This window comes from Eurypyga helias, unplaced genomic scaffold, assembly GCF_000690775.1.
Source record: "Eurypyga helias isolate BGI_N326 unplaced genomic scaffold, ASM69077v1 scaffold4950, whole genome shotgun sequence".
Classification (NCBI taxonomy): Eukaryota; Metazoa; Chordata; class Aves; order Eurypygiformes; family Eurypygidae; genus Eurypyga; species Eurypyga helias.
In genome coordinates this window covers 1-24,158 of record NW_010227479.1, presented here as the reverse complement: position 1 = coordinate 24,158, position 24,158 = coordinate 1, and the positions used below count along the sequence as shown (strand labels likewise).

The 24,158-nt window shown below is 41.0% G+C and overlaps 1 protein-coding gene across 1 annotated transcript in view; it reads right to left on the bottom strand.

Annotated features, from left to right (window-relative positions):
- The window catches only part of LOC104513060 (transcription factor SOX-5-like), an 85,806-nt gene extending 62,097 nt beyond the window's left edge, over nucleotides 1-23,709 (bottom strand). The window contains exon 1 of the mRNA XM_010156290.1: nucleotides 23,482-23,709. Coding sequence (XP_010154592.1) covers nucleotides 23,482-23,658 — 177 coding nt within the window. The 5' untranslated portion in view covers nucleotides 23,659-23,709. The remainder of the gene's footprint in view (nucleotides 1-23,481) is intronic.
- Nucleotides 23,710-24,158: the final 449 nt, after the last annotated feature.

Here is a 24,158-nt window from a genome sequence, read left to right as displayed (position 1 = left end):
TCAGCATCCCAGGGTTCCCAAGAACCAAGTCTCTGTTCACTCTACTAAGTCATAATACACCTCAAATGGTAACACTATGTTCTGCTCAGGGGAGCAGCATGATGTCATTTTATCATTTACGTCTCATTCTAAAACTAATTCAAGCAGAGCTTAAATGAAATTTAAAACGCAGAACAACCCTGCATATAGTAGCCAGTTTAGACTGTGGTTGAGTGATGCAAAAAACCCAATAAATTTATGACAGTCATGGTTGTTCTCACTCTGCGGATCAGTTATTCTTTCTTCTGCTCCTTTAAACTGCAGCCAGTAGCGCACATTGCCTATTACAAAAAGACTTCTGTGATAAGATGATATCAAGGGATGTTGTGACACTCCTGATTAAGAATTACACAGTAAGCAAAGTGTACAGAAATGCTAATTTTCCTCCCCTTTCTCATCACTTATCTAAATTATTCTGAGTAATACAAATGATCTTTATTAGCTTTAAGGTAGTTCATTCTCATTCTGTTACGCCCTTTTTTACAAGAAATCCTGCTCCTGTAGCTGATTAAGTCCACTGTATATTTCCTTTAACAACTAATTTTGCGCACTGTTGTAGGTCATGTTCACAAACAAACAAAAACCCCCACAGAACATCTATTCTTCTACAGTCATAGGCAACAACCCACCATCAGCAGAGGATGAATAACTTTTGCTGGAATTAGCCTTTCTTCTCCAAGCTCCCCTTTGAATCACCGATTTCCAAGTATTCCCTGTAGTTTTCAGTCATCATGAAGTGATGCTGAAAAACCCACAGAATTGCCCAACCCAACTAAGACAGACACAATTTTCTCCACTTTGGCTGGAAAGAATGTGAGCCTATTTTGTGACAAGGAAGTAATGGTTGACTAATAGAGCATGGTTTTACAAAATCTGTCTTTTTCTGACCTTAACTTTATCTAGAGTGAGTCCCAGGATGTGATCCAGCCAGGTATCCCTTTGCCTATCAGCACTGAGCTGATGTACAGAAGTTTTCGAACAAGAAGTTCTCTGCAATCCATTCATTACACTTAGCAACATCAAACAGGGAAAAATAATTAAAAAGCTCCTATTGAGCACCTAGAGACCTTGAGCACAGACAGGGGGTGAACACAAAGACAAGGTATTTCGTTACAAGAGTCAAAATTCATCTTTTTCTATACATATATTCATACAAATTTAAAAAAAAATTAAAGTACATTTTGGAGAACTTTCTTATTTTTCTCCCTCTCTTGTATTGCAGCCTACGAGTGCCCACACTTACAGTCTACATATCTAAACTTTCTCAAAAGAGTTAAAATTTCTCGACCTCAGTTTTTTATTCTTCTGATGTACATATGTGTGCAAACTGCATATTTGAAAAATAAATTGCCTGAATAAATTCAATTATGTGAAGTAAGAGTGAAAATCACATGCAAATGATATTATAAACAGGAACTATGCTGAGAGCTTATTTGTACGGTACAAGGTACAAGCAGGGAGAAGTTCCGGACACGCGACACTGGGCGTTCTGAAAGGCATCCAACCTTCCTTGGGGTATCTTTGAAAATACTGGGAGTTGCGTTTACAGATTTATATAAAGCCCTTGCAATACATTCCAGTATCAGATTTCTGTTATTCAACCATTACTTCGTGTCTCATAACTTAAGGTTCAAATAAACTTTTAGATACAGAGGGCCAAAAGAAGATGTTACCGTGACACTGCTGCAACGTCCGACATACTGAGCACTGGCTGCTTTCCTGAGGAGTTCATGTAGTAAGTACTGCGTCCAGCTGTGGAGCCCTCAATATCAGAAGGATATTGACCACTTGGAGCGAGTCCAGAGGAGGCCACGAAGATGCTCAGAGGGCTGGAGCACCTCTCCTATGACGAAAGGCTGCGAGAACTGGGCTTGTTCAGCCTGGAGAAGAGGAGGCTCCCAGGAGACCTCATTGCAGCTTTCCAGTATCTGAAGGGGGCCTACAAGGGTGCTGGGAGAGGACTTTTTACAAGAGCCTGTAGTGACAGGACAAGGGGTAATGGGTATAAATTGAAATCAGGGAGGTTTAGATTAGATATCAGGAAGAAGTTCTTCCCGGAGAGGGTGGGGAGGCACTGGAACAGGTTGCCCAGAGATGTTGTGGATGCCCCCTCCCTGGATGTCTTCAAGGCCAGGCTGGAGGAGGCTTGGAGCAACCTGGTCTAGTGGAAGGTGTCCCTGCCCATGGCAGGGGGGTTAGAACTAGATGATCTTTAAGGTCCCTTCCAACCCTAAACATTCTATGATTCTATGATAATCACGTTGGTGGCTACTAATATTAGCAATGGTTATAATATGACCGTTTTGTTTCTTTCAGCAGTATCACAGATTAACTGGGATGCATGTTTGTGTCCTTCACAGAATTGTAAGGTACTTTCTTCCTTTCATCCACACCTTATGTTAAAGAAAAATTAAAAGATTTGGAAGGAACACATACATAGCTGGCCAGCTGCCCTGTCTTTCCACCCAGTTCTACACAACTTCATCATGACATCAGTTTTCCTTGATTATTTAGGAATCAGATTCATAAAATAAGGAAGGCTTTACATTGTAGATTCAAATTCACCTCAAGCCTACACAAATCAAGATGCTGTTATCACACACGGAGTTGGTAACGTGAAAAGATTAGGCGATATATAAACCAGAGGTACTCAAACCAGCCAATACATCATCTTCAAAGGAGAAAACCTGGGATTAGGAAGGTCCATAGAACAGAACAGGGATGTAGTGTCACATTTTCAGTGACTAAATGGAGAATTTCTGAGGGCTGCCTAAACAACACCCTTTGGTAAACATTTTTCCATTAAGATATTAATTATAAGTCTGATTGTCCTGATTTCAGCACATATTTGTTCTCTAAAGAAGTGGCCAGAATACTGAATGATTACCAAGAGCCTCAGAGGATCCCCTTCAGCAAATTGCATTCACCTCCACAGGTTCCAGTGAAAATGTTCAGAAGACTAAACTGTTCTGGAAATCTCACTTCCAGAACACATTTTATTTTAAGCCTTTGTGTGCAAGTTTATTAATTTGCGCTGCAGCTATTACTCACTTAAATAAAAAGTAGACCGACCTTCCTTCCTTGGAAGTAACAGAATGAGTCCTAGTACCAGAGAGGTCATCTTAGGCCCAGCGTACACTTAATAAAATATGACCAGAAATAGCTGGGAAAATTCCTCAAAGGAACTAGTAGTTTGTCTTAGGTTTTACTCTTTCACTTCAGCACTGATGAAAAGGAACACTCTCTCACAATATCCAGTGAAGATACTAATGAAAATAAACTGGAAAATAGACGGCAATAACCATCTTTGGAAATTGCTAGCTGTTCTTGTGACTGCAAGGGCTGCCTGAGGTTTAGACGGGCACAAATCAGTTGAAGTTTACATGGAAGCATTTGTGTTCTGCTTCTCCAACAGGTGAACCTCCAACAACGCATGGGGATAAGCAGAGCAGTGGCTTTAAAATGTCATCTTTATTCAACATATTTGCTCTCCATGTATTTTCTGAGTCATGTCTAACTGCTTGCTTTATTGACTACGTTTTTTTTAACAGCCATTAGCACTAAAGAGTCAATACAGCTACAAAAGAAGGAACTGGACTCTGCTTTGCAGACATATCATCAACAAAATAGTCAGTTAAGTACCATTTGCAAAATGTTTATTACTAGGGATGACGTGAAGCAAAAAGGACACAGGTTTATTTTCAAACCCCAGGTTAAGTTAGCATTATAGGCAATTAATAAAAATATCATATTTTTCTGCAACTAAATTTGACCTCTAAAGCCACAGCAAGACAGAAAATGTGGGACCCTTTAATGTCATTTTTACAGTCATTTATCTGACTATAACCACACTTTAAAGTGTTAAGGTCAGCTGGTCACGAAGCATGAGCTACGCTTCTGACTAGCATGCACTACATTTGACTTGAGAGTAAATAAGGGACTGACACTCCATTAACCTTCACAAGTACAATTATTTATCAAAACAGTTCAAAAGAATACCCAACAGAGAACAGATAAATCTGGAAGCGAAAAACAAAACTGTAACAGAACTGATCCTTTGCCAGTGATGAAGAGCTATTTCCCACCACAATTCCTGGGGCAAGTCCTCCTGTCAGTTTTCTAACACAGCCACCCATTTTAAAGGACTGTCCCCCAATTCACATTGGTTTTGACAAAATCACAGAGCCTTTTTGTTCTTTTTTTATTTCCATCTTCTTTCTTGGAAATAATATATGCTGATATCCTGTATTTATAGGCATCTTCAAACACTTTCCTTAGAAACACATGCAGAAAATTCAAGAGTTTTGACACATTTGGTCATATCTACTATCTTGTGCTCTTAGTTTCAAGCAGACGGACCACGCCTGTTCACAATACTCCTATTATGATGAGCTGGCCATCATCATCCTATCACCATATAAAAACTTCATTTGTTTTATTGCAGGACCTATGATGTTTTATAACCATGTGGTCTTCAAATTTTGTTAATTCTGAAGGATTTTTATAATATCCTTATCTTGAGAAATTCTAACTGAATTCCTCAGTGGAGCATGAGGTTGAACTATTCATCAGCAGCTGTCGCCTGCCATGGATTACTCTGATTTTTTGACTGCAGAAGCTCTCTACACTTCCAAAAGGAGAGTTTGCTCAAAATCTTCCACTAAAAAATGTCAGGAAGGAGAGTGGAAAGAAAGGGGCTTCACCATATGAAGACTTAGTCATGATCAACTGGAAATTTCATAGACTCACAGAACAGTTTGGGTTGGAAGGGACCGTCAAGACCATCTAGTTACAACGCCCCTGCCATGGGCAGGGACACCCTCCACTAGACCAGGTTACTCCAAGCCTCATCCAGCCTGGCCTTGAACACTTCCAGGAATGGGGCATCCACAGCTTCTCTGGGCAACCTGATTTCACTCACCACTGCCATCTTGCCATGTGTACTGGTTTTCCTCTGGCAGTAAAGCACACTCCTTTATTTGACTGTACCCTGGACTGATCTCCAGCCTCCCTCAGATGCACAGATTGGAAGAAATCACTTAGCATCCACCACTGGAGTTGTAGCAACCACAGCAGAGCTCCAAAAAAAGCAGTGGTGTGCAGCAAATCAATTATCTTCCTAGTCCTCACTCTCCCTTTAAGATCAGTACTTATTTCACTGCTTTGTAAAAATGCATCACGTTCCATGAGCACAAACAGCTATGATTTCCAGATGGCTCATACGTATACCTTCTTTCTGGTGGTCACAAGACAGAATCTCAAAATGTGAAAATAGAGAGACAAGGGAGAAAGAATTGCGTTAAGGGGAAATGTGGCTTTTCTCTTAGCAAGTAGCCCAAAACAGTAAAAAGAGAACTGTTGGCTGATATCAAGGTCAATTTCGACTAAGTGTCTTCTAATAAAGTGGGAAGATTGACTTGATAACTCCTTTTAACACAGGATTTATTAAATCCATAAAATACAGAACAGCACAACCCTCGTTATATCAGTTACCTTATTTCAGTACAAACAGTGGATTCCTTAAACATCATAAAAGGAAATGGATTTTGATTTCAAATGTTACACACTTTATCTTGTACATATGAAAATAATTATGTTCAGAGGACTGAGCACTTTTTACATGTGACTCAGATAACTGATATCATGAGGTCTCGTGCTTATTTTTTCCCATTGACCTCCAGATCAAATGTCTTAAATTTAAAAGATTTCCTCCCTGCCAACTCCTTGTCTTTGAAACTCACTCTAGGAACTGAGACTCAACATTTCTTCTTCCTCTTCCTCATAAGAAAAGATCCTTTAGTCAGACTTCGCTGGCAACTCTTCGGATACGCAAAGCTGTTATAACGCATTTTGCTATTCCATGGCTAGGCTCTCAGAGCTCTGTGAAGCTGAGCAGCCCCAAAACTTGTCTTCTGCCACTGAACTAACCAAAAGACAGCGGCACACAAAGCCTTCCTTCCATTAGGAAATTTAACCACAGCTAACTATAGACAGACTAGTATCAAAGAGGATTTAACTGCAAGTACATTGACCGAAAATGCTCAGCACCATTTATGAAACTCTGAGTTGGCCATCCTGAGTCTGTTTTTATTTGGAATTAAGAGATTTTCAGTAGCATCTCAGATGCACCTGCTGCAGACATCATCATCATTACTGGAAAATCAGCTGTTGTTAAGCAGGAGAGACAGCTGATAAAATCTAAATGTTTCCACTACTACTAGTTTCCAGGAACCAACATACAGTAAAATTTTTTACAAATATATGTTGGAGAAAAGAACTCCACATACCGAAAGACAAGTTTGAGAAGTGGAGATGTGATATCAGTCTCCAAACACAAAAACATTTGCTGAAAAGAGGAACTATGTTTCTCTCATTGCAGTGGCTAGGACAAGATTTAATGAGTTAAAGCAGAAAAGGTTTGAGTTAGCATTAGGAATAACTTGTAAAGTCAGCAAGACCCTGGGACAGACAGACTGGTAGGTTGTATGTCTTCTACACTGAGTAACTTTAGGAATTTCAAATTTTATCTGATAGAGCTGACATTGGTACAGCTGACTCCTGGATTGAAGCTGGAACTGGATGACCTCTCGCAATCCCTGTGAGCCCTACAATTCCATGAAGTGCAGGGCTCACATGCATTGAGAAATAGATGGGCTCATTCAGTAGGGACTCTATAGATCTTTAAGGGACTTACTAAGCTGGATCAGGGTTTGTTGGTTGTTTTGCTTTGGATTTTTTTAATTTTTATTTTCTTTTCAAATAAATCAATAGGCCTGGGCCATTTTCCAAAGATGTGATTCGGTAAGTTTCAAGCCAAACCTCTCAAGCTTTACTCATGAGATAAGTGCTAAACAATGAGCCAGATTCATCAAAGCTTTATAGACTTACTTAAAAGAAAAAGAAACTGATGCAGCCAACTCATTTCAAGCCAAATCAGGCAGTTGAAAATCTATTCCTGAGATTTGGAAAATCTGTCTTTTTTAAAGTATTTTAAAAATATGTTTCAAGAGTCCCTCTTTTGCAGGGGCCTCAGGCAACTCTGTCAAGAATCTGTTTTTTTCCAGTCTGATTAGGAGCAGTATATTTCTCATGTCTATAGGAGACAGTTAAAAGTGTGTGTGTTTGCATATATATACACCTACATATTTTTACATATATACTTACACATATAAATAACATAAGGAGTCAAGAATTTTCTATCAAAGGTTTGGTAATTAAAGCAGCGGGTTTGCTTTTCAAAAAGAATAATAATGAATTTGCTTCTTTACTAACGGGGGGGGGGAAAAAATCAATGGTAGCGCTGGACACCAATGTATTCTATTAACGCACAATGTTCTCTTAACGCACAAAGCTAAAACCTGCTCTCAGGCAGGTCTATGAGCCCTAGCACATAAAACACAACACTTCCTACTACTGCCCCTTAGAGGACTTCCATGGGGGAGGTTAATTCCCATGTTTCTTCAACTCTTGGTACCTCCTCCAAGAAGGATAACAACTGGACCAAACAAGCTACTTTTTGACTGTAGCGATGGGCACAGACTCAGCCCTGCGGACCATCAGGTGGCTGCCCTCTAGCCCAGCATCAAGCACTGACTGCAAAGCTGTATGTCAAAACAACAAGAAAATGTTCAAACCCTTGTCATGCTTTCTTTTTCCGTTTTGTTCTTTTCAAGAAAACGACTTCTTCCAAGAACATGGAAAGACCATGTGACTTTGAACTGGAAAACCTGAAAGATCAGTGAGCTTACCTGCTAATGAGCAACTTGCTACTGAAATGAGCTCATTAGCTTTCATTTTTGCTGGCTGCTGATCGATTCACGAGGCACTTATGTGGCCTCTGTAAGCTGTACATAAATTATCAAATGCATTGATTTCTAAAAATAATAAATTGGGAAGTTAGTCCTTTCCCCATCTCTAGTGTAAGTGCTTAGCTCAATGGCCTTCAAAATCCATCCAAAGAAAACAATGATAACATCAGTGTTCACAGATACATTGCATCTCAAACGGCAAATATTCTGCTGCAAAAATAAGCTTTGCTGGCATTTCAGAGTAGTGAATAAAAGCTCGCCTCTGAAAACGTTACATACAAAACGTGTAATACAAAACGCACAGAATTTTGCATGAATCTGTGTAGGTGGCAGCTCAACAAATTCACAGTAAGGAACAATTGTCTAAAGCAAGGAAAAATCCAAGCTAGATGATCTTAAAGTCCTCTTCCATCTCAGACCATTACATGTCCTTAACCTTCTGGATAGAAGTGGTGAAAGCCCTATGGTATCCCAGAGTCAGGGCTAAATTTCTGAAGTAAAAGCATTTTCTTTTGTCAACTGGTAACCTCAACACCATAGGAACAGATCCTGCTAAACATTAAATCATTCAGCAAAGGAAGAGGTAGGGAAGGACTCCTTCACCCAAACGTGAAGCCCCAGCGTTGCCGTTTAGCACATATGGCTATCTCCAATGCTAGGCTGGCCAACCTGACTTCAACTGGCCTCCCAGCTGCTTATTAAAATTATAGCAAAAATTAGTACTTTGGACATGTATGCTTACAGATTTCAAAGTGCTTCATAACACTCATTTGCAATAATTTGCCTAAGGTCATGTGGGCCTTGATCCAAAGCCTATTAAAGACAAAGCAGTCTTTATATTGACTTCAAAGAGCTTTGGATTGGACCCACAATGAACCACTGCATAGGAAACGGAAACATCAGGAACAGAAAACCTGGTCTAAGGAAGAGATGGCATTGTCTCCTTCATCCCCTCAGTTTACTGAAAAAGATGGGAACATGAAATTTATTTTTTCCCATTCTTCTGTACCAAACTGCCGGCCCAATGAAATAGCTATGGCCCTTTTCCCGCTTAGCTGCATTTCTAGGAGCATATTTAATTCTAGAAATCCTCTGATAGAGTCCAACGCAAGAGCCCAACCACATTTCAGAGGTATCTTCATCCCCTTGGCCCTCGGTAGTACCAGCAGGAGAGCAGCTCACCGGAGCGCTACCGGAGAGAGCCATGGCGATGCTCGCCAGCCGAGGCCGGTGCCAGAAGAGCCGCATGGCACGCTCGCTCCTGAAGAACAGTGACCTTAGGACTAAATGCAACAACAATAAGGAGTTAAAATGTGCAGACCAGAGAACATTGCTTAATCCCGGTTTACTGAAAGGACATGTCATTTTTAGAAAGTTGTCCAAACAACTGTCTTAATATTCTACACCAAAGTGGCTATTAATCAAACAACAAAGGCCCAATTAACACATAGCTGTTGTCACCTTGATGTTAAAAGCCTCTCCCTTCCCCCATTCCTTCTTTCTTTTTGTCTTTAATGTTACAACCTAACCCAAAAATGCCTCAGGGCCCTACAGGAAAAAAAAAAAAAAGACAAGATAGAGAGGGAGGGGGAGAGGGAAAGAAAGTGGGGAGGGGAGAAAGAGAGAGAGAGAGTCTTAAATATCATCTCTCCTCTAGGCAGCAATTTCCACAGATGAAGAGGTCACCACTGTTTAACAGTGTGCTGCCACGTTAATTTAGTATGACAAGATAAAGCAGTAATCTCTGCTCGAAGAGGCTGTAAACCGCCTGCTATCCAGGGACATGCTCGAGTCGATTTGCACTGTATATCACTTTATACAATTGCCGTGACAAAGCCCCCTGAGTTCCCTCATGTAAATCTCTCTCTCTCCCTCTCAACTTCCCTGCCAGTCAGCCGGCGTGGGATCCGCGGTAAGCCGTGCAAACTTCACGTCTTCCGCATGCCAACGGACCCCGGAGCCCCCTCCCCCCGCCAAGAGAAGATGTTTAGGACTTTGATAATCCATTGATCCCACTTCCATATCGGCTTGTATTTTTCAATCTGTCGTGTTAAGTTGTCAGAGAGGGCGATTAAACCGATGTTTCATGTTCCGAGATTTGCGTTCCTGGGAATGATAGTTTTCAAAGCCTTTCTTGCTAGGTTCTGCTTAAAGATTATCCCTAAGAAAGCTGATGTGAGTATTATTATTGGCATAAACCTGGTAATAAAACCATAAAGTGTTTTAGGTAAAGACATTTTAGAGATATTCAGGGTTATAAACATAAGAGTTTAAAGCTGGATAGAATTTGGAGTGCTTAAAAAAAAAAAAAAAAAGGGAAAAAAGCGCCCTGTCAGGCTGTGGAGTTTTCTCAGCATGAAGCAAAACAACATATGTAAAAGGGAAAAGGGAACTCGCATGTCTATGTAAAATAAATATAATTAGAGCATCACAGAAGAGGGCAGAGGAGAAGGCTGACCGGGGCAGTCAGACAGGAAGGAGGCGACGAGGGAGCGTGTGTAGCAGCGCTCACGATAGTGTCACAAATAAAATCCAGTGACAGCTAAGAAAGCTGCCGATGTCTCCAGCAGCCTGCACAGCTGAAAACACGCTCTTCTTGTTGGGGAAATAGGGTGAATTTTTTGCAATATGTTGCAACTCTCATATGCCATACAGCATCTCTAGAACATGCAACTTTTAAATTATGTCTCCTCTCTATTTCACATTTAATTTGTGTTGTTTTCCTCAGGCCTGCAGGCATGATACAAGTCACAGCACACAACATACCAAACACAGTGCCAAAATGTGAAACTGCGCACATGCACATATACCCACTTTCTGGATTAAACATAGATGAGGACATAAATAGAATTAAAACAAGCACAGCAGACATGTTTCCACAGAGGAAGACTGGAACTTAACTAATACATTGCTCGGTCGATCTGCTAAGCCTCTGCGTGCCACTTGGACTTGTTGGTGCTGCCATAAAAATGACCGAACCAGGCTAAATCAAATCTTTCACACACAACAGGTTACATACACTGTGTTCTCTCTAATGAATTAGATTGAGTAATAAAATTTAACATTCATTGCAGCTGATAGTAAAGAACGACAAATGCTTTATTAAGCACATAAGTCTCTAACACTAATGGAGAACTAATAATAATTCAAAATGGGGAAAACCACTGGAATCAATGCCTTTTTTCAATATCAAGAGAATCTTCTCGAAACAGCCTTTAAAAGTGTGTTGGGGTGCTTTTGTTCTCCAATTCATGTAGCTAACCAACACACTTCCAACTGTACATGTAAGCATAAAATTTATTACTTGAACTTAACATTGCTGCCTTGATATTCTACAAAAGGTTTGCTTTTAGGGAATGTCCACTTCTTAAAACCCCACTAAATACCATCAATGCTGATGAAAAAAGAAGTCTGCTAGAATGTTCACACAGAAAAAAAAAACAACCAACAACCCAAACCCGAAACCTAGATGAGCTTGAGCATTGTTACTTCTACAAAAATATGAAAGAATATTTATCCAGGAATGTGTGTTATTCCTTTAACCTCACCGTGTACTGTGAATGGGATTACTCTCACCTAATTTTAGCCTCAAATTGGACATCTAGTCTAAACTAGTCATCAAGGCTCCCTCTATAGTCAATAGACAAGCACTTTCAGAGGGTAATTCATCTTTCTTGTCTTGGATGCTTATTTTAAGATTGGAAAGGTTGTTCTAGGAGGGTGGTTATCTTTTTCCATGAACTGTGAAGACAGCCCAGACACCTAACTTTTATGTGCCTAAACTCTGGTGAAGTGAACACCAATTCCACTGTATGGCATTCAAGAACCTCCATGAGTTTGGAAACACTAATTAGACCATCATGGATGAAGGACAAGTAGAATTTCCATTGCACTAGCGTATAAATCAAGGCACAGACAAGAAGTGAATTGCCAATGATAAATCAACTGGGAAGCTGGGAACACAGTCTAATTTCATCCAGTAAACTGAAAATTTGCCATTTTTGTTAATATTTATGAAATAACAAGTATGGAGTCCAACAACTGTTCATGGTATTTTGCAGAGCAAAATAAAGATACAGGCCCTAAATATAAAAGTAAGATTTCAATCGAATTACTTTATCCACATGGAAAACTATGGAATTCACTGTGGCCCTGTGTCAATATATTACCCAATACTCATGTTGACAGCTTCAAAACTGAAGCTATGGGTTCTGCCCAAAAGCTAAGTTTACACTAGCCACAAACAAACAGGAAAAGTACATCATCTACCACAGATGTATTCTTTGCAGAACTGAATCACACTATTTTCAATTCTGCTTGGAGATATATAAAAATCTGAAAATGGTTTTCCACTACAATTTAAGAATTTAAACAAGTCTTATACTTGTAACTTTTGTGAATGATCCGTCGGCTTCCTCTCACCCTCTACATGCATTACTGTGTCAAGACAATATAAACTTAAGGATAATTTTAGAAAGGGTATTTTATATCTATGAAAGAAAAGAATATACTATGGACTCAAATTCTAACATCAGCCAGACACAGGACACAAACTCCAGGGAGTAGAGTGTTTTGAGCTCCGAGATGCAGAATGCTTTATATTCCCAACAGGGCAAAGCACTATACAGCAAACACTTATTTACAAAAAAGCAAATTCTCTGGCCAGGAAGTTACCTCTCACTCAAGGCTTTTTTGGTTGAAGTTATCTAGCTACAGATTTCTAAACTATGAGGATCAACAGCTGAGCTCATCACCCTAAGCTCCAGCTGTAACCTATGAAGAAAAATAGGCACTGCCATGGTGTGATTTCTCTGACCTACTTAGAAGCTATGTTAGGACAAAACGAATCACACTCTGCTACTCCCTATTTACTTTCATTAATTATAAAGTTAAACCTAAAGTCACTAGTTTACCTCTGAACATACGCTTCATAAACATTTAGTGTGACCAGTCCTTACCCCAAAAGTCACATTGTGATTGACATGACATCACATCATGTGTTAGTGACCACGTCTATGCTAACTTCCTTCCAACAGGAAAGCCAAAACATTCTCTCACTCACCAATAAACATGATCAACAGAAATTTACTATTGAGACTGCTGTCATATACCATAAAACCTCTACAATCTGAAAATTATACGAGAAACTAACTCTCTCCTACAAAGCCCTAAATCCCCTAAGCTCTGCATCTCATAGAATCACAGAATGGTTTGGGTTGGAAGGGACCTTAAATATCATCTAGTTCCAACTCCTCTGCAACAAGGAAGGACGCCCTCCACTACAAGAAGGTCCATTCCTTCCACTTCCGTTCGTATATGGCTGTTTTCTGGAGACCCACAGATCCGAGGCAGCTGGATGCTAACCTCCGCAAATGCTATCGCCTCTGAACACGGATGGATCCAAACCTGAGCAACTCTCCTGATTACAACTCTAGCAGTTTAAAGGAATGAGAAAGAAGGAAGTTTCAGTTAGAGTTTTGGAGAGGATACACACTTAAAATTCAGTCTGAAAATCAACCTCGAGGAGGGTCTGAAGCATAGATATTTTGTATTATTTCTGGCTACATTATTAATAAGCAATGAGAGTTTCCAGTTCTGAAACCACCTGGTGTGTAGGTACACGTACAATCCACCACAGTAATTCAGACTCGAGAAGTCAGCAGGATTTTACCTTTTGCTATAATATTTCTTATTTTGTGTCATCAAACTCCAACCCTACAAAAAGCTATGTGAAGAAGGAGTTATAGTCAGTGACCTCTCCTTCCCTCCCTCTTGCTACCATCAGCATTAGGTTCCAATCAACCAGATTATTTTGCAGGAACAGGGTCATAAGCTAAGCATTCTAGGGCAGGAATGTTTCTTTTTTCTGTCTCTATAAAAATAAATCATGCTCTGGATACAATATAAATAAAGGTAATAACAGTCTAATGTTAGATTTTATTGGTCTATGTTTTGGACAATCTATATTATTTGCCTATTGCTTGTACCAACTACAAAAAGTTAATCTTTATAGACTTCTTTTCCTTTGAGGTAGATTCAGTTTTTAAAGCATTAAAAAAATGATATTGAAGCAGACTATTTCCATGCACAAGGACAGTCTTGGTTATACTGCTCTAGCAAACATTATCCTTAGTTAAACCAGGCACAAACACCACTTTGGTATGTCCATTGGTTTATCTAGTGATGCTAAATTCACAGGATTCATTGAGTCTACTTCTCCTTTGCAAAAAGCTAAAACACCTTATCTGGTCACGCAACTGTACCTAAACTGGAAAATGAAACAAAGAACAGTGTGAAAGAGAATTTGGAAATGAGGCTGGCCAAACTATTCAGACAAGCAGACACAAAGGACTCTACTTAAGAAAGTTTGTTTCCTCTGTTTAATTGTCTTGAAACACTCTGAACATTGGTCGGTTTGGGAACATTGCAGCATGTCAATCTTCTCCCATCGGGAGGTTTCTGCACATGCCTGAGGAGTTAACCCACCTATGTTAGGTGCCCATACTTAAGCAAACACATACTGAAATCTGCGGTCTGTTTTACCACAAGGTCCTTCTCCAGCCATCTTCTCCAGAAAAAAGATAATAAAGCCCTTTATTACAGTGGAGAAGGTGGTGATATTTCACTGACACACTCAAGACAAGAGGAAGGAGTTCGCGCCATCAAAGAAAAACATGACCGGATGACATGGCACCTTAAATGCTAGCAACTGCCTGAAGCCACATTTTCATTACCACTCCAACCATCATTACTTTCGGTGAATCTGCAAAAGCATTAGTAGTGACAAGGAAAATTACAGAGAGAAAGCTGACCTTAGCACAGCCTAATCCACCTTATATTCGTATAACCTGAGAAAACATCCTTAGAGAGACAGGCAAAACACATGACGGAGCATTTCACTCAGCACTGAAAGGACAGAAAAGGAGGAAGTGCTTCAAATGTCACTGCAATGGGTAACATCCTACGTAGGGACACAAACACTTGATAGTGAGAGAAGAGACTGTCAAACATGACTGTGAGCACAGAGTGTAGCAGCAGGTTCTGGCACTGCCAGGAGCCAGAGCTGGTAATGACAGAGATTCCTTGCAACTCAGAAATTTAAGAAACCACAACCAATGCTTCACAGTGCATTTCAGTTTTGGTATATATGCAGCTTTACCTTCAGTAGATATCAAAAAACAACCATCCTCTGGTTTACTGACATTCTGTCCAAGTAAACAGCACAATACTTCTCCTGTGCAATGCCTTCATATGAGGTCTTTACTAAAAGGCTTTAGAATGGATTAAATAATAAAAATGACTAAGTTAAATATGACTACAAGCAGAGGAAGAAAACAGGCAAGGTAGAAAAAGGTTTTCAGAGGACAACTGCAAGCAGACAGAAAGTGGTAGAGTAGTATTGTTCTCATAAAGCTGGAAATGGAGAAGGCGGCTTCTCACCTGCAGTGAAATAAGAGCGCCTCATCCATTTGCTCAGAGGAAGTGAGGAGGGTATGAAAAGAGCATGGAGCAGACAGAAAGCACACAGGGAAAATGTTCTCTAAGTTCTACAAAGATTGGGCAACTACTGCAGCAGAAACGAGTCAAGGTGGTGGGTGTGCAAAAGCAGACATTTGCACAACGTAGGGGGGCAAAAGTGAATCAACTCAGATTCCCACGTGCCTTGCCTTGAGACATGTGTCAGGTTAGAGTATGAAAGTCTGGTATGCTGCTCATCATTCTGAGAGCAGTGACACTGCCAGCCCAAGGCCACAAACTTCTGAACAGTGCAGAAGCTTGGCCAAAGGAGATAATCTCATCGTTCATGACACCAACGGGTCATCTCAAACTTCAGCCAGTCCTTCTGTACCGTGCTCATGAAAACTTAACTATATTTCTGTTGCCTCCTCTTTCCAGATTCATGGGGAACTAAGTGCTGAATTGGCAGCAGAGTTTCTGCCTTGCTACAATACCACAGTCACTATCACCAAAGAAAAGGCAGCATTTCAGAACAAATCTAGGCAGAGCGCCACAGATGATGGACCTAGACTGGAAAAACTGTACGACATCCACAGCTACTGTTTGAGTTTCGGTAGGATGGAGATACCATAGATCCCACCTTGGTTATATCACAGCTAGGGATTGACTGCTGAAAGCAAAAGGTCTATCGAGAAACAGAAACACTTAGTCTCTTTATATTGTTGCTATGAACTAACCTTGCAGCCCTGCTGGCGTTTTCCATCCACCCTAGCGTTACTTACCCCCTAGCCTTCATCTTCATCAGTGCCCCTCAAATTAGTAGCTTAAAATTTTGTTCCAAATCTGTGTTATCTCCTCCCTCCCTCTGGAAGACACTGTTGTCCCAGTCTTCAAGGACGTACCACCAAACTGACCTGGCATAGCTGATGCCAGCACACTATTTCCAGCAAAAAAGGTAAAATCCTCAGTGAAATTACCTAGAATACCTCAGTAAGGGTGCGTAATCCCAAACTGAGCTACTTACTCAAGGCAGTCTGGACCGAGATACTCATTTGCAATGAAACTACTTTGTCCACTGTGGAAGTTGCAGGGCAGATTCCTTTGCTTAGAAAGCTGACCAAGTATTTTCACTTTTAAGGCTTTTTTGATAGTGCACTTATGAGTTCTTTTCTCTTCATGGTAACAGAGACCATCTGGTTCAAATATTCCTACCTACTGTGGGCTTTATGGTTTTACCCATCTTTTTTCCTGTGGAATTTTTCAGCTATTCACTTGAATTAGATTTTACTAGAATTTATGCAAGAAGCTTAAATGAAGATATTTTCTAGTATGAAGCCAATGAATTGAATCCTAGGCATATAATCACTTGCAAACAATGGATACATACAGTTCCCAGCACTTCTATAAAACAAAGGTGTTTACTTTTCTGTTGATTATTTTCTGCTTAACTGCATTCAAATGAATCCATTAAAAACGTGACTGCTTCACAGCGAGATGATCTTCAGCAAAAACAAACAACTGCTGTTTCCACTTCTCTTTGTGGCCTTTAAAAACTACAGTCATCTGCACCCTGTATTTCAGGCAATTTACAGATAGTAAGTCTGGTCTTGATTTGTTAATTTATTGTTTTAAATGTAGTTCTAACCCTCCTGCTTGGGGAAAAAACCCAATGTTTTCCTACTTCACTACTTATTTGTTGTCCCCTAACCAACCTTTGGACCTTAAAGAGTCTGATCAAAACACCAACGGGTCATCTCAAACTTCAGCCTGTCTTTCTGCCCGCTGACTTCGACTGGAACGATATATCCACTCTGGTTCTCCATGGGCACAAGTAAGTGAAACTCTGCATTAGGAGAGTGGTAGAACAAGCCTGGAGAACTTCCATAAAGTAGCATATGGCTCCTGAATTGCACTACGGCCTTGATCCCTGCCTCATCTGAGGAATGAAAAGACTTTGTGGTTGTTGTTTACCTGCCCTATACAGAACCCACACAAGTAGCTTGCAAGTAATTTCCTAACTACTGTAAGCATTACTTCCATACCTAGATGGGATAGGATTGGAGAGCCGGGAGAATACAGGTCATGACAAGGAGGTTACAATAACACACAGGTTACGATAGCTGAAATGGAAGATATTTTGTCAGGCGGACACCAGAGGCATCAAAGCTGCTTCTGGGTCTGCCATGACTGGTTCTCAATAACTGCGTGGAGTTTTCTAGGGTCTGGAATAAATAAGGCAGCAGGCAACTTCTGCAGCTTTTGCTGGGTCCTGGCTAATCCTTCTTTATTTGTTCCCTTTCCTAATAGCCCGGGGAGTCATTCTCTGAAAGGGTGCAAGTGTAAAGATGGAAAAGATCAAACTCTGATACAAGCCTGAAATTATATCTGTGGAAACTGCTTTCATGTGCTACTTTTGTGATGACATTTATAATGCAATGTTTGTAACAATGCAATTTCATCATCTTATAAATATCAATTTACCATTAAGAGGGGAAGCAAAAAACATCAAAAAAAGACAAATGCAAACTTCCCACCGTTTCTGCTTTGTTTTAACTGAACTAGTCTTATTCAGATAAGCTTGTCTATCTCTCACAAAAACAACAGTTTATAGTTTAAACTGTGAAATTGTGTATGTGTGTGTGTGTGTGTTGTAATTATGGTGCCTGCTAAGAATTTCATACTGCCACATTGCACATATGGCTTCCAAGCTAGCTTTATCTGATATCTTTGTGAATCTATTCTCCGTGCTATTAAACTGAGCACATTCCACATCGTTCAAAAGTAATTACACTTTTGTCTAGAGTGTAGGAGACTGCTCTCCCCAAACAATGAAATTCTCATTATTAGAGCTGGCACAATAACGGCACTGGTGTTCACAACACTGTGCATTGTACCATCACAATAACTTATCCTAAGCTTGATGCACAAAGGTACACTGGAAATTAAAATTTCTCTAAAACCACTGTGGGTTTTTTTTTAATAGGCATTCTTTAGCTCAGTATAATTAGAGTCCTATTTGACTTTTTAAAAAGCTATATGCATTCAGATTTCCATTCTCTTTGCAACTCCTGAATAGTAGCTAAGTGCTCTAGCCGAATGTTGTTCTGATCCAATACTATTCACATGCTGACAACTCCAGACCAACAGGTGAAGTGCAGGCTAGGATGTACGTGCTCCGAGAATTCAAATGCAGCGTTAAACAACCTTTGATTGTGGACAAGTGGAGGAAAAGCATGAAGCAACGTCCCAGTAAGCTCTTTGGCCAGTAGTACTGTTATTCTTAATTATGACCAAAATTTCTCAATATTATTCCCAAGTTACAGAGGAGTAACTCCATTCGATACAGAAATGCAACATTTTTTCACGTGAAGCAAATAAAGCTATTTAACAGTGCACTGCAATATTTCCTATTAAATTAAAGCACAGTTGAAAACGAACCCTAAATCCCACTAGAAGTGCAAGACAAATTTGGGCTAGCAGTGCAGTCATGCAGTTTGGAACAACTGGACAGTGGCATATTTACCTTTTACCAGTTTGATCTTTTGGTCAGAATTTCCATATTCTTTTTTAACCTCATCCACCATCTGAATGACATTCTACAGTTGTCAAGAATGGCCAAATCTGACCTACAGCTTATCATGCCCATCGTATACTTTTGTGGTGGGTGACCCTGGCTGGGGACCAGATCCCCACCAAAGCTGCTCTATCACTGCCCCCCTCAGCTGGGCAGGGGAGGGAAAATATAACAAAAAGACTCGTGGGTCAAGGACAGGGAGGGATCACTCAGCAGTTACGGTCATGGGCAAAACAGACTCGACTTGGGCAAAATTAATTTAACTTATTGCCAATCAAATCAGATTACAAGAGAACTAAAACTAAATCTTAGAACACTTTCTCCCTGCCCCTCTGTTATTTCCTGGGCTCAACTTCATCCGCGCTTTTCTCTACCTCTTCCCTCCCAGCAGCAGAGGGGGACAGGGAATGGGGGTTGTGGTCAGTCCATCACACGGTGTCTCTGCTGCTCCTTCCTCCTCAGGGGAGGATCCCCGCACTCTGCCCTTGCTCCAGCATGGGGTCCCTCCAACGGGAGACAGTCTGCCACCAACTTCTCCAACGTGAGTCCTTCTCTAGCTCAGGCATCTTCCCTTCTTAAACACGTTATCCCAGAGGTGCCACCACCATCGCTGGTGGGCTCGGCCTTGGCCAGCGGTGGGTCCTTCTTGGAGCCGGCTGGCATTGGCTCTGTCAGACATAGGGGAGGCTTCACTACTAAAACCTCACCACACAAACCCAATACAACTTGAATCAGTGCTTTTAGCCCTCACATCTCTTCTCAGAAATTAGCACACAGACACTGCTGGTGAGATCAGTAGTCTTGAGAGGTGGCAAAAGCAACATGGCAGGGCAGACAAAAAGAAATAAGTAAAATAAACCCTCGTAATTTAGATGAGCTAAGAACTATCTGTCCTATCCAATACTGTAGCCTTATCAGGTTTCTTCAAAAGAGATACTGACTGATACTCTAATCCTCAAGTGTTTCCCTGCTAAGCTTCTGGCCTCCTACAAATGTCCTAAGGGGACCCTTGGATATATTCCAGGTCAAATGATCTGTCTTGACTTTTCTTCTAAGCCTTTGGTTTAAGTCTGATAAAATATTGTTTCTTTTTTCATCAGCAGAAGAGCTTTCCTACTTACATGAAGTATCTAGTTTCTTATATCAAATGGAAGAGAGTTTGGGATAGAGTTGCCCCTGACATTCAGGGAATCACAGGATGGTTGAGGTTGGAAGGGACCTCCAGAGATCATCAGGTCCAACACCCCTCCCCAAGCAGGACCACCTAGAGCTGGTTGTCCAGGACCGTGTCCTGAGTATCTCCAAAGATGGAGACTCCATAACCTCCCTGGGCAACCTGTGCCACTGCTCAGTCATCCTCACAGCTCAGAAATGTTTCCTGCTGTTCAGATGAAACCTCCTGTGTTTCAGTCTGTGCCCACTACACTAAACTTTCTCTGGCTACACTTCCAGCATCCTCAGAAATACCCTGTTCATTCTGATGGGAAGATGGGTTTTACAGCTTTTTGCCACTTTTGGTTAGGTTTGAAGATTTCTTTCTAAGGATTTTGCCCTCCTTTTATAGAAATTTACCCAGCATTCCCAGCTGTGGCTCTAAGTTGACAGTTGTTACAACTTGCTAAGAGGGTAAATTTTCAAAACTCTAAGTTGGATAAAATGTTGAGTTACCACCCTGTTGCAAACGGCCCTTTACCTTAAGGATCCTAGGATGTCCCAGCTGGCAGGACTTGTAAAAGGAAGCACAGCTGGAAGTAACCTGTGAAACAGAGGCAAATTAGCAGCTAGAAAAGTGAGCCCAAGGCATTGATTCTCAAGGCTGAAATTGTTTTCCTAACTGTCCTTTCGTGACCCAGTGCCAAGAAGCAGAACACGAGGAGGCAGGGACGGCTGTGGTGACAAGAGGAATTCAGCTGCAAAGCCTACTGATGAGACAGTGTAATTCCATACCTTTTCCAGATCCCTTGGCTACGGCTTTCTTCTGCTGAGACTGTCCCCTAAGCCAAACGGGTGCTGTATATGTAGCTAACACAGGAAGATGTCTGTGGATCTATACCACACCTAAGAATCCCTTTGGAGCAGAGTCTTAGCCAACGAGGAAGCACAAAGCAGCATGCTTTAGAGGGGTGTACTGCATCATTCCAGCCTGGCTGCACGTCTGATCCTGTCTTACTGGACACTGAAGAGATCCGGGAAGGTGGACCCTGCTAAGGACAGCACGGGGCTCGAAGCGAGAACTCCGCAGCCGCGTGCAGGCTCAGTCAGGAGGTGCAGAGGCACAGCTGACAAGCCATCGAGAAGTGTGAAACACGCAGCCGGAGCCTTGTCAACAGAACTGTGCTGGACCGTGCTGTGCGGGGGTGCGCGCACACATCCATACACCTCGAGTCGCTTCCCAGAGGTGACGGAGTAGCAGGGAATGGCAATGCAAACAATATAAAAATTACCTCTGTAAAGCCACAAAGTGAATACTCTTTGGGAATGACTTTTGTAACTACTAATCACCCACACTGAAATCACCTAAAAATTATCCAAGCACTAGGTTCAGTTACTTCCTTCTTATTACTACATTCCTCAAAATCAGAGGGAATGATTATGTATATTTTACTGATTCACACTGACCACTTCCTTCTTTCTGGAGACACAGACTACACCCTTTCTGACCTACCTGATTTTTTTACAAGACACTCCTCACTAAGAGAGAGATATTACCAAAATGTCACCTTCATACAAACTGGCTATTTTCTTAAATACGTATGAAGACAAAACCAGTCCCTACAACTCCCCAAACATCCTTCAGATAAGCCTACAGCAAAACTGCCTAAACCATGCAATAATTCAGTATCTTGTATTATAAAGAGACAGAACATGCTGTTTTGACATCACATTAAATAGAGCCTTCATAGCAGGAAATCACACTAGATGATCAGCTAAACTTCTTGGTCTTAAAGCTACGAATGAACAAAGAAGTGACTTAAAATCAGTTCAAGAGCAGTTAAGTGTTCCAGTGAGGTGTAGTTAAAATACTGCCGGGTTTCTTAGAAGACAATGGAGATTTATTTCATTAGGGTCTGACTCTACACCACTGGTGTCATCACAAGTTTATCTATTGACTTAAATGTTTTGAGGAACTACCCCCTATCTTCAATATACTCTTCTTAAAATAGGCCAAAATACAGCAAAGCTCATACACCAGTTACATGCCCTAACACCCCATTGGCTAGAACCGTATATTAATGAATTACATCTCCATAAAACGTATGATCAAGGATGGGAAGTAAACAAGGTAGAAAAAGATAGCAGCATGCCTGCCCACCAGTAATTTTTCCAATTATGTTCATTCTTCAGTTAAAGTTGCAATAACACAAAATAAAATCAAATATTCCAAACCACTCTTTGAACTTAAGCATTAGACCAAAAAGGAAGAAAAATGGACAGGAATCAGCGAGTGACTTTGATTAGAAGAGCAGCTTCAGTGAATATACAGGGACTTGGTCCTACGAGAAATAATAATCCCTAAAGCTTTTTACTTAGGACTTGTTAACATATGCGTAATGAGCTGTAAGGGCTTAAATACCACTATGGAGCTGTTGCAGGCTTTTATGAGAATACACTATCACCTATTTTGCAGTGCCTATTTAAAAGCCTTCAAATATGCAGGTCCATTCATTATCTTCACTTAAAGTGAAATTGTCAGTGCCCCTGTCAGAGTGGGGGACTAACAGAAAAGTTACAGTCAGTTTGTAAACAGCCAAGAGCTGTGTAAGCGTGTTCACCACAGACAGCTTTGCCGAGGTGCCCAAGTCCCGGGGTTTCAATGCCTTTCCCTGCACCTTTCAACCTTTGTGGAGAAAATAAATAAAATAAAATCTATCACGGTACTCTGGATGGAGGGCCCAAACACGTCACGTCCCAATAGTGACGCTAGGACACCAGGGAGGAGCATGGCACTGCTTCTTATTCTTTTGGGTGGCCTGTTTTTAGATAAAGCCAGTTCTGGCCTTCCAGTGGGCTGCTCAGTGTAAGAAATTAACTGCAGTGACATTCGTAAAGTGCACAAAAAGGTGGGAATTCACAAGTGGAAAAGTGGTGGGCTGATTTAATTCCGTAAGCACAGCAAATTTTCTTGTAGGTATCTGTGGCATGTGAAACGCACGTCAGACGTGAATTTTTTAAACCAGCAAAGCCCGAAGTTGTTTTTTTTACCCTTTATACACACTTGAGTGCCTGACTGCTGCATAAACTTGGCATTGGGGTGATATTTCAGACACCACGCCAAACATGACTCTCACTTACTGTGTTCCAAAACCGTTTGCTGAACACATACACATCAAATTCACATCACTGTAGCTGAAAAATGTTAGCGCCCTCCACGCCAGCAGGCAAAGGTGAGGAAACGTGGAGGCTGCCCTGCAAGTGATTCAGGATTTGAACTGGAGGGTAAAGGCAGTCCAGCTGGGTCAAAGCTTTCACACTATTGTAGCGTGTTCTGTCCGTGTAACTGCGCATTGTCTACTCCATAAAGTACAGATCTGGATGCCAAGCTACTCTAGAGGCAGAATTCAAAGAATGGATGTAAGCACAATAGACCATTAGCAAACCTACCATTGTGTTGTGCTGAGAAGTGGGAGTCCTATGGCCACAGTTCTCTTGCGTCAGCAGAGAAACTGGCTGAAATTCCTCAGAGTGAGGCTTGTTGGGAAAACTCACATGCAAGGGAAGGTGAAAGGCTGGGAGCCCGTCACTCTCCTCTTCTCCCACTTTCTGTCTGCTTGTCACCATGGCTACCTCTCCATCTGCTTCCCCATACGGAGAGGCTGGTCGCTTGGAAGACATCCTGGAAGGAACAAAAGAGGAGAAAATAATGAAACCTCCAAATAAATCCTTAATGCCGTCATTGTGTGGTTAGGGGCCATTGTAACAGAAATGCCTTTTTTGTGCTGGCAGAGAGCAGGAAACCATCCAAATACCACTGCAAAGCATACACAATTGGGAACAATGGCCAAGCAGGTAGCAACAGAACAGTGGCTTGTTTGTTGTGAGAATAATACACTAATATAGCACTCTCTTGTATTCTGGCTTCTTAAACATGAAAATTCACCTAAGAAGACTGTATAATGAAATGCAATTCCTTTAAAAAAAATACCCATCTGGTTCTGCATTTGCAAGAGACTGTAAGAAGACAGAATGTCTCCTGGTACAAGCTATTGTCAACTTAGCTTTTAAGGAATAATCATCCACACGAATTTAACCATAACTCATAAAATAAAATAAAATAAAAT